At 52.8% G+C, this 10,329-nt stretch overlaps 5 protein-coding genes across 5 annotated transcripts, besides 8 other annotated features; all 5 read left to right on the forward strand.

Annotated features, from left to right (window-relative positions):
* On the forward strand, nucleotides 1-978 carry Tc00.1047053506207.10 (hypothetical protein, conserved; the record flags this gene model as incomplete). The annotated part of the gene is made up of 1 exon (XM_801262.1): nucleotides 1-978. A coding segment is annotated over one exon (978 nt), but the record flags the coding sequence as incomplete, so codon positions are not given.
* Nucleotides 1-10,329: a sequence feature (heterozygous, Esmeraldo-like haplotype).
* Nucleotides 1,225-1,266: a microsatellite.
* Tc00.1047053506207.20 (hypothetical protein, conserved) lies at nucleotides 1,438-5,811 on the forward strand (the record flags this gene model as incomplete). The annotated part of the gene is made up of 1 exon (XM_801263.1): nucleotides 1,438-5,811. One exon carries the CDS (start codon nucleotides 1,438-1,440, stop codon nucleotides 5,809-5,811), a length of 4,374 nt encoding a protein of 1,457 aa, XP_806356.1.
* Nucleotides 6,158-6,192: a microsatellite.
* Nucleotides 6,303-6,339: a sequence feature (AT_rich).
* Nucleotides 6,391-7,482, forward strand: Tc00.1047053506207.30 (hypothetical protein, conserved; the record flags this gene model as incomplete). Its single annotated transcript, XM_801264.1, has 1 exon — nucleotides 6,391-7,482. One exon carries the CDS (start codon nucleotides 6,391-6,393, stop codon nucleotides 7,480-7,482), a length of 1,092 nt encoding a protein of 363 aa, XP_806357.1.
* Nucleotides 7,637-7,670: a microsatellite.
* Nucleotides 7,692-7,713: a sequence feature (AT_rich).
* On the forward strand, nucleotides 7,869-9,137 carry Tc00.1047053506207.40 (hypothetical protein, conserved; the record flags this gene model as incomplete). The annotated part of the gene is made up of 1 exon (XM_801265.1): nucleotides 7,869-9,137. The coding sequence occupies one exon, from the start codon at nucleotides 7,869-7,871 to the stop codon at nucleotides 9,135-9,137; it is 1,269 nt and encodes a 422-aa protein (XP_806358.1).
* Nucleotides 9,225-9,252: a microsatellite.
* On the forward strand, nucleotides 9,641-10,153 carry Tc00.1047053506207.50 (IgE-dependent histamine-releasing factor, putative; the record flags this gene model as incomplete). Its single annotated transcript, XM_801266.1, has 1 exon — nucleotides 9,641-10,153. The coding sequence occupies one exon, from the start codon at nucleotides 9,641-9,643 to the stop codon at nucleotides 10,151-10,153; it is 513 nt and encodes a 170-aa protein (XP_806359.1).
* Nucleotides 10,215-10,242: a sequence feature (AT_rich).

Below are 10,329 nucleotides of genomic sequence, written 5' to 3' on the forward strand. Positions count from 1 at the left end.
GCTGCGCGACAGTACCGCGCGGTGCTCGCGAGGGCACTTGATCTTCCTGTTGCAGCGGTGCGGCTCTCCGTTGCGTGGAGCGGTCGTTTTGATGTCACTCGCTTTAACCGCGTTCAGAAGGTGTGCGGTGTGTGCGTGGCGTCGGGGAACACACCACACATGGCGGAGTTACAGGAAAGAATAAGGCGTGTTGTTCGCGCCATCAATGAACGGCAGTCGGAGTCTTTTTTGGCTTCCCACCTTGTGCAGGCGTCGGGGGCCATACCAGAGGTCGAGTTTGCGGCCACCGAGCGCGACGCCATTGTCGCCGAGCGTGTGCACCGATGGCTCTGTGAAAACATCTTAAGGCCACACCTTGTGGTGGTGGTATACGGAGCAAACAACGACGCGAGGAACGGCTCCAACAGCAATGGGGTGCAAAAGAACGGGGATTTGGCAAGGCAGCGTGCCTTCATTGAGGAGAAGTGGCTGAAGGCATTTTACCACCGTCGCGTGGTGCCCCATGTGTTGTCCTTTTCGCGTCTTAAAGAACTTTTTCAGGATGCGGTGAGGAGGGGGGAGGTGGAGGGCGTTGCGCTCCTGCAGCCGAAATCCAATCCAGACGAGGAGGCAAGAGATGCAAAAAAAAGTCTGGAGGCGGAGGCGAAGAGTGGCCCCACGGCTTCTGCCACCGCAGCGCCCGCAGAAAAAAGCGGGACCCCCGTGAAGTTGTTGGCTTTGGATGATGAGGCGGCGTGGCACACTCTCCTTCGCAGTGCCGTGTTCCGCCGATGCGACAATCGCGTGGCGTTTCCGCTGCTCTTTATCCACGGTGACTCCGTGGGCGGGGTGGAGGAGATGCGGTACCTGCTGCACAACAGGGAGGCCCTTGACGCGGTGCTCCTGCATCCAAACGATGTGGCATTCAAGAAGAAGTTCATGAGCCGATTCCGCTCCTCCCATTCGCGTTTGCGCATGGCGGAGGAAATGTCCGTGTAAAAGGGTATATGCACACGACACATTGCATCTTCCGCTGTTTCTCTTTCGCTTTCTTACTCTCTCTTTGCACACGCAAACAGATGCGTCAAGGAGGGCGTGCGTGACTTTCTTTTGTGACTCTGAGTTTTGCCGCGCAAAGAACTCTTTCACTTGTTGCCCTTGTTGTTTTTGTTGTTACTGCACACATCTGTTCCATGCGGCTCTTTGGACGGCGGGGAGGGAATATGCCCGAGGGCTGGTGGGAGGTTTTTCTTTTCTTTTTTTTTTTCCTTATTTTTTTTTTTTCTTCATATATATGTATATCTAGTTTCTTCAGGGGACCGAGAGGCGCTTCCCACCACCCAACAGCAACCAAAAGGCGAGGGCGAGAGAAGAGGAAGAAGGCCTGAAGAAAAGTCAAAAGGGGAAACAGGGAGGCCGAGGGAAAGCGTGGAGAGGGGGTGAGGGGAGATAGGACTCATGGAAGAGCCAAAAAATGAACTGACGCTTGGGGTTCGTCTGGCGACACGTTACGTGCCGAACCAAGTCCTCCCCTCCACCCTCTCGTGGGGTTTCTTCATGGGCGTCGAGGATTTTATGCGACTGGAGAGGTGCTTTGCGGAGCGGAGCATCACACACGATGGAGACCCCGCCATCACGAAGGAGTGGCTTGTTCACTACATGATGCAGTTTCTTGGGGATCATCTCAATTTGCCCGCCAGTGGCGTAGGGACTGAGGAGGCGACTGTGTGTGGAGTGCAGCTGCTGGATGAGGAAAAGATGCAATTTTATAAGGAGGAAGTGTTGCGGTGGGCCAGCTCTTTCTCCATTGGGGTTTCTGTACATGACCCGCTATGGGATGCCTGTGAGGTAAGTAATGCGGAGCTAGCACGAGCAGAACACAGTATGAACAGCAGTACATATGCCAGTTCGTTCAATAAGGGGGCTTCAAGTAGCAATAAGAGTGGTGGCTATTCTGCTACTACCACCGCCAGTAGTCATGAGGGCGCCCCGCGAGGAGGGCGCTTTGGACGAACTCGGTCGGTCGTCCGCATGCTGTTGAGATACAATCGACCGGCCGGGCATGCACAGACTCAGAGGAAGGAACCAGCGCGACACGAGATTGTGCGATGGAGCGACTTGACAACAAATTTAGTGAGGGACTATGAGCGCTTTCATCAAGTGGACGAGAAGGAGTTGTCCTTCACCCGAGTACGAACGGAATTAACATCTGGAAATTCCTCACTTCTCCGCTCTGTGGCCGGTAAAGATGGTCTTGATGCGGATTGGTCAAGGGTGACGGAGGGCCGAGGGGACACGGAAACGGATGTGTTCACTGGAAGTGAGTTGCATGCGCAGTCTGCTGATCACATATTGGTGTCCACCGTGACGGGCTGCGTCGTCACTGCCAGCAAAGACGGTGTTGTGAAACTGTGGAATGGGAAAACAGGCATATTTATGCGTAATCTCTATAATGCAGGAAACGCATGGGTGATTGGGATGTTTTTGCTGCACGATGAGGACTATATTCTTATCGCGACGACAAAAAGTCAATTGACAGTGCTGGACTTCCCAGAGGGCAACGTTCTCCAGAAGTATGTTGGATGCATCTCACTGCAGACGGCACTCTATGAGGTTGTGCAGTTGTCCGCCAACAACATTCAGCGCTATGGGATGAAGCCCGGTGAGTGCGGTAGACATCGTGTGGAGTTGCGCAAGGATGAAACCGCGGAGCACTATCACGCCCGTCGTCGTGAGTCACAAAATTGTGTCTTTTCAAAAGTTCTTCCTGCAAAGCCTGTGGTGGGTTTTGACGCACCGACGGCGTCTTGGTTTGACAAGTATTCTGGTATTTTTTTTTTTGGTACAGCAACCGGCGCCGTTGGGGCCTTTGATATTTCCGCGGATGTGCGCCCGAGCGCACTGCTGGCCGGGGCGAACAGCAAACCTGTGTGCCTGCTCTTCCTGACGGAGGTCCATGCGGGGGCGGTGGTGGGCGTATTCTACACCTCCTACGTCACATCCGTCTTTACGGCGGGAGCAGATGGTTGTATTTACCGCACCCCGCTCGGTCCGACAGGAAAGCCTTCCGGGGAGTCACGACTTGTCGCCCAGCAGGCAAGAGCCATCCGCTCGATGCAGTGGTGGCCGCCGTCCAAGTTTTACGTCACGATTCACGTGGACCGTCGTGTCGTCTTGTGGGTGATTGGGCGTTACGGCGATCCTCTGCACCAGTTTCCATCCGAGACGCAGGAGGTGGTCAGTGCGGCGCTGCACCCACGGCGACAGCGGCTTGCAGTGCTGCTTTCCGATAAAACCATCAAGGTGTACGAGACCCATGGCAATAAGTCACTTGCCACCATTGCCCAGCCAACACCAGACTCGAACTTCACTGCGACCGATGCAACGCGGCAGATGATGGAACGTTCTGCCGTTGATGAAGACGGTGTTGTGGCGTGGCATCCATATAATTCTTCTATCATTTGTTGTCTCCGGGCGACAGTCGTTTACGAACCGTCAAAAAATCAGCTTCAGACAGAGTCTGTTGGCGAGACAGAGATTAATTTCCCTGAGGACGAGCGCGGGGCATTCAGCAATAGAGATGTCCGTGACATTGCGGAGGACGTCAAACCGAAGCCAAGGAAGCTGAGCGCAGTGGGTGTTGTAGAATCACGACGTGTGGAGTCTCACCGCAGCGGTGTCGTGGCAATGGCTGTGCAAAGGCAATCATTGCATTTACACACATTTGATGAGGAAGGTTGGCGGATATGGGACTTAGATACAGGTGCAATTATTCAGCAAGTGAACGTTCCCCGGGTAGCGCGTATGGAACATATGCCTTTGAAAAGAGCCACCGTTGCGTCCTGCTCTTGGACGACGAGCCTACAAGTACGGCTAGTGACAGGAGGTCAGGATGCATCAATGCTGACATGGGATCCGGTTACCTGTCTCCCTCTCGCGGCAGAGATGCTGGTTCATGACGTTTCAGAGCAATTGGACTCGGATGTAAACTTGATGTCGCATCGAAATAAATTGATTGCGTGGAGTGCACGTTTATGCCGTGTCACAACGTTCAATACGGGCTCGATCCTCCCTAGTGGAATTGAGGAGAGTAAATCCGTTCTCCTGCGTGTGCCATCCCTGGCCTCCATAACCGCTTGCTGTGTCGTGCGGGATGCGTACCTTTGTGTGGGCACAGGTGACGCAAGGATATTTTTCTTCAGCCTTCGGGGTGGGGCGCCTACCCACGACTGTGTCCTGCGAGAAAAGACGGAGGAGGGAAAAGGCGCTGTTGTACATCTCATCTTCTTGAATGAACAAAACCAAAACCTCCTCCTTGTCATTCTTGACATTGGCATTCTTTTTGTGTACTCCTATGTTAAGCAGGCTGTCGTGTACCGCATTTGCCTGGGGCGGCGCTTTGAATGTCGTATCCGCAAAGCGTTATACATACCAGAGGATGGTACGGTTGTGTATGGCGACTCGTTGGGTCGCATTCGTGTCGTTGACGTGCGAGGCTGCACATCCCTCTCGGTAGAATTCCGCCAGGCATTTATCCTGAAGTCAACCTTTCAGGGTGCCACGGACGAGATCACATCGTTGGAGAGTTTCTACAGCTCGGGACGGCGTTATCTGTTGGTGGGATCATTGGACCGAATGGCACGTCTTTTTTACTTTGACGACACAGACTGGTTGCATGCGCCGTTTTCCAACGTGGCTATGCAGCAAAATTCTATGGCTGCTGTGAAGTTTGTTGGCGCTTTTGGCCGCGATACATGGAGGCTCTCGGATCCAACGACATTCAGCGAAGAACCGCCCACGGCATTGCGCGTGCCGGCGAACAACACCGCAGAGGAAGAAATGCTGCTGGAGAACATCCTTCACCCGGAAACGAGACCCGAGAGTGTGCGGAGCCTCATGGACTCTTTGCTGGATGACGACTTTAGTGTGTCCCGCGCGCGGTCGCGTAGAGGCACAAAGGCCATAACCCCTCTCTCTGCGTCGGGATCGCCAAGGGGGATGCTCACCCGTCCCTTTTTCCTCACGGACATTTCCCACCCGCAGGAGGAGGTCACTCAAGTGCCGTCGTTATCTTTTTTATCCTCCACGGAGAGCGCAAGGCAGCCTCCGATGGCACAAGCCACGCAAAGCACGCATGAGCAGCAGGGCCCATCGATACCCTCCGGCGATGAAGAGGGTGGCGCTCCTTCCACTTCACAGGGTATAGACCGCGTATCGTCGATGGTGCCAGCCACTGGGCGACGCCCGCAATTCCGCCCACGGCCGGGTGAAAAGTTCTCCAACAGATGCTCCGTATCACTCTTCACGGAACCACGTCTGCAGTTGCCGTCCCTTGATCGACAGACCGAAGGCCCAAGTGAGGGGACCAATCCTTATCAAGGCTTCCTGGCAGGCTCACTGTCGCCGCCAAAGAAGAGGATGGCATTGTTGACTATGACACGACGACTAGAGGCCGTGTTGCCTAGGAGGTTTGCCAACGGCGAGTTCTTCAAAAACGCCAACGAGCTGCTTATGGCCGACGCACAGTTAGGCCTTCGGCGGACCAAATCGGGGCGAACTCGGCAGGAAAGAGTTGATCTACAGCTGGCACTTGAGAACCGACGCCAACTGGCGGAGAGGGTGGAGGAGTACAAAAAAAAGCAGGAGAAAAGACGCTGCGACAAGAGGAACACGCTGATGCCCTTTGCAGCTCGGCATGAACTCATTCCTGTTGTTTTCCCGCAGCCGAGCGTTCTTTCAAATGAAGGCAATTTTAGCTTTGCTTGGATGCTCAATGCGTCTTCAATGGGGTTACCGCAGAAGCCATTTGCGCATGCAAGTAACGCAATGTAAAGGACTTCCTTACCAATGTGGGGGAGGAGTCAGCAAAAAAGGGAAGAAGAAGAAAGGAAGAAGGAAAGAAGAGGGGAACGGAAGTGAAACACAACGATGTACATTCACACTCACGCTTGTTGCAAGAGATGCGTATAATACTCTTTTTGACGATGTTTTGCTTTTGCTTCTGCCATCTTGATGATGGCGATGAAATGGTGCCGATCATCTTTCCCGAGGTTGCGCAGGATGAGTGAAAAAAAGGGGGTTTGGAGCGGTTGGAGAGTTGTTTTTTTCTGAGCTCATCCCTTTTTTTTGCCTCGCCCTACGACACCTTTCTCATCGCACATGTTAACCAGCCGTTTGCTTCTTTTCTTTTCTTTTCTTTTTTATTTTTTCCTTCATCTATCACTCGCACAGTTTCTTACTCATTTCTGCTTTTCTTTTTCTCCCTCACACCAGAGTCTGCGGTGGTAGGGAGGGGGAGGGCGGAGCGTAGCCGACGTGTAAACATTTTTATTTTTTACTTATTATTATTATTTTTTTATTGGTTTACTGAGAGTCGAGGGACGTCATCTGACGCGTCACGGGGACTGGAAAATGGCGTACCTTGTGCGGAAGACCGACGTCTCCTCATCTCCCCTTGGTTTTGCGTCCCACAAGAGAGGAGTCCCCGACAACGACGATGGTCTCTACCGTGAGGCTGTGAACTTCATCGACGTGGAGCGGCTTCTTCTTGCCGACGCACCAGCCACCGGTTTCAAACTCATCGCGCAGGATGAAGACTGCGGAATCTCGCTGCACAGCCGGCCTGTTGAAGATTGTCCGATGCACCTTATGCGTGCGGAGGTGGAGCTGCCATGCCGACCAGCTGAAGTATTGGCGTACCTCAACGTATCAACACGGCGAAGGTGGGATGATTATATCGCGGAGTTGCGTTCTGTGCGAATTCTTCCACGGCCGGGCGGGGTGTTGGGTGACAGTAACGTTGTAGATGTAGACAGTGTTGACGAACTGCAGTTGCGACCTGGGCAGAGACGTGTCGCGTTGTATTATATGGCAATACACACACCCATCCTTCTTGTGCAGAACAGAGACTTTGAGATGGTGGTGGCGGAGGAGGTGCGCCGCGATGGAACGGTGTGGGTGAAGGCGTTTTCCACGCCACTTGGATACGTGGAGCCTCTTGATCCCCGTCAGTCCAAATATGTGCGTGCGCTCATGTTGTTCTCAGGCATTCTGGCGCGGCCGGTCATCAATGCTAAGGGCAACATGGAGTCCCATGTGAGTTATGTCGCCCTTGTGCATCCGATGGGTCTTGTCCCCTCTGTCCTGGTCAATGTTGTGCTGGGTGCGCAGCTGAATGCCCTGAAAAGGCTGCAGCGCTTCATTCAGCAGCATCCGCTTTCCACACTTGCCACGGAGATGGCAGGAAAAGAGTCTGAGCATCGTAGTGGGGCTGACTGTTCTGGGAAGGCAGTGATTGCCGATAGGGTGAAGCAGGCGGCTGGATCACAGAGCACCGATCAGTCAGCGGCCAACGTTGCGGTGAGTAAAAAGGGAAAAAACCGCAACGACGGTGGCAACATGAAAAACAACGAGGCGGCACGGGGCGGAATAAATCATCAGATACGACGGCAATTTGTGTCATTGAGGGACCGTGTGATGGGTTTTATGCGGTCCAAATTGTAGCTGGCTGAAAATAAAGATAGAGCGAGAGAAAGAGAGAGAGTGTGTGTGTGCGTGTGTTTCTGTCCATGTATGTGTGGGCGAAGGAACAAAAAATAGATGAGATGCGGTGCTTTGTGAAGATGTTGAAGGGTGTGCGCTTTTTTTGGTTTACATCTTCTTCTTCCTTTTTTTTCTTTTTTTTTTTTTTTCAAATGATTTATTTGTGCGTCTTTTTTTTTTTTTTTTTTAAATGTCTCCCTTTCTTTTCATGCCGCCGCCTCTTCCTCCGACGGGAGAAGAGAACGGGAAGTGGGAGGGAATTCACATTAGAACGAGGGGCGGGGAAAAGAAAGAAAAGACTCGAGGTGCCTCTCTTTCCTTTGTAATTGCTTTCAGGCAAACACGAAATGCTGACTTCTTTCTCTTGGGTACCGAAGGGTGCAATGAGGCCTGTTCCAATCCACTCCACGGAGAATTTGGAGACGGTGCGGGCAAAACTGCGGCGGCAGAACCCCGGATGCGCGGTGGAAGAGCCAGCAGGAATGGCGAGCGAAACTGGGCCGCCAGTGCAGGGTGAATTCTGCAGCAGTGATGACGAGAGTGGCGACGGTGTTGACAATATGCAGTTTGGCGGGGGTGTCGACACCGTTTTGGAGCAGGTGGAGTCGGACGATGAGGATGAAGTCAACGACACGACCTTCAAAGAGACAGACATTGTCTTTGTCACCGCCTCTGCGGAGGCTTCACAACCACGACTGGAGCTCTACGTTTATGATGAGCCAGAGGACACAATGTACGTTCACCATGACATGGAGATTGCCGCGTTTCCCTTGAGTACGACGTGGCTTACAGACGGCACAATGTCTCTTTGCGCCGTTGGTACAATGCGTCCGTTTGTGGAAGTCTGGAGTCTTGACGTCATTGATGCGGTGGAGCCGGTCTGCCTCCTGGGAGGCTGCGTCCATTGGGAGGATAACTACAGGAAAAACATCAAGACCCGCATGCTGAAGGAGGAATCGCACAAGGATGCGGTAATCAGCGTCCGATGGAACACATGTGCGCAACACATACTAGCCTCTGGTAGCGCGGACAGCAGCATTAAGTTGTGGGACCTCAATACGTCCACTTGTGCCGGAACGTACGCGGAGCCAGACAAAGTGCAGAGCCTTGACTGGCATCGCGAGGAGGCGAACCTTTTGCTTTCGGGTGGTTTTGACGCGACGGCGGTGCTGCGCGACTGTCGCTCGCCCAACCAGGCGGCACTAAGATTTGCCACGAATGGGGTTGTTGAACATGTGGAGTTTGCCCCGCATGGCGGCAGAATTATTTACGCATCCACGAGCAATGGTGGATGGATGGCGTTTGAGGCGCGCATGAATGCACAGCCCTTGTGGCAGCTGCAGGTACACGAGGCCGATGCCACGTTTGCTGCATCGCCGCACATTGCCGAATTGCTTGCTGTGGGAGGCAAGGATGGCAACATTAGTCTCTGGGATGCACGTGACGCGTCTCGGCCACCAACTCAGATCGTCTCACGTTCGTATCGCACAGGAGCAGTTCTGTCGCTGGCTTTTCACCCAAACTCACCACATATTCTTGGTGCCTGCGGTAGCCGTGGTGAGCCGCTTGTTTACACCATTAACACTGATATTCGCGACGTCTTTCTTTCGCAATAATCGTCAATGCGAATTCTTTGTTTAACTGTTAAATGTGCTCTGATTAAAACCCTAAAACGGAAGAAAAACAAAGTAAGGAGGGCAGGCAAAAAAAAAGAAAAGAAAAGAAAAGAAAGAAGAAACCAACGATAAATTACCCTTGGCAAGGCCATTTGTTTTTTAGCAGCCACGCCTATTCCCTATACGCATACATACATCTGTGCATCCGCACAGTCAACAACGCTGCAGAGGCTGGGTCTGTCTGCTTGTGTGACGCATAAGGGCCTTTATTTCCCGCGGCGCAAACACGCTTTGATGACCAATAAGACTTTTTCTTCAATACATGAAGAGAGGCACACTTGCGTGTGGGTGCCGGTGGGGAGGGAGTTATTGCACCTTTTTTTAAATTTTTGCAAATATTTTTTTTCCTGCTCTTCCACGTGCAGTTAAGTTGCACGAGCACGCACAAAAGCACAAACAGACGCACACACAAGCACACATACAGCTGAACCAGGGGAAGGAAAATGAGAATCTTCAAGGATATTCTGACAAACGCCGAGGTTGTCTGCGACAATGACAGGCCCATGGATGTTGAGGGCGAAATTGTGTACGTTGTGAAGGGCAGCTACATTGAGGTGGGCGGCGAGGACTACGGCATCGCGGCGAATGTGGACGAGGACGCCGGCGAGGGCGCGAAGGGCGAAGTCGATGACAGCAGGCAGCGCGTTGTGGATGTGGTGCACAACAACCGCTACACCGAGACCAGCTACGACAAGAACTCGTACATGGCGCACATCCGCGGCTACATGAAGCAGCTCCTGGAGAGGATTGAGGACGAGGAGGAGAAGAAGAAGTTCCAGGCGAATGCCGCGGCATTTGTGAAGAAGGTGATCAAGGAGATTGACGAGTACCAGTTTTTCATCCCCGAGGGCAACGAGGAGGACCCCGACAACGGCATGATTGTGCTCTGCAAGTGGGACGGCGAGGTGCCGTACTTCTACTACTGGAAGGACGGCGTCAAGGGGGAGCGTGTGTAAGCAGGGAATAAAACGTCAGTGGGACGAGCCAATAAATTAAGTAGACCTGCCCTATGTTTTCTTTTTTTTTTTTTTTAATTTTATTTTAAGCATTAGCTGACGCTGTTGGGTGTGCGTCGGAGGTAAAGGAAGCCGTTTCCCCTCTTTTTTGCCGTGAGTATAATGGGCGAAGAAAG

The sequence above is a fragment of the Trypanosoma cruzi genome, genomic scaffold (genome assembly GCF_000209065.1).
Source record: "Trypanosoma cruzi strain CL Brener 1047053516885 genomic scaffold, whole genome shotgun sequence".
NCBI classification, from domain to species: Eukaryota; Euglenozoa; class Kinetoplastea; order Trypanosomatida; family Trypanosomatidae; genus Trypanosoma; species Trypanosoma cruzi.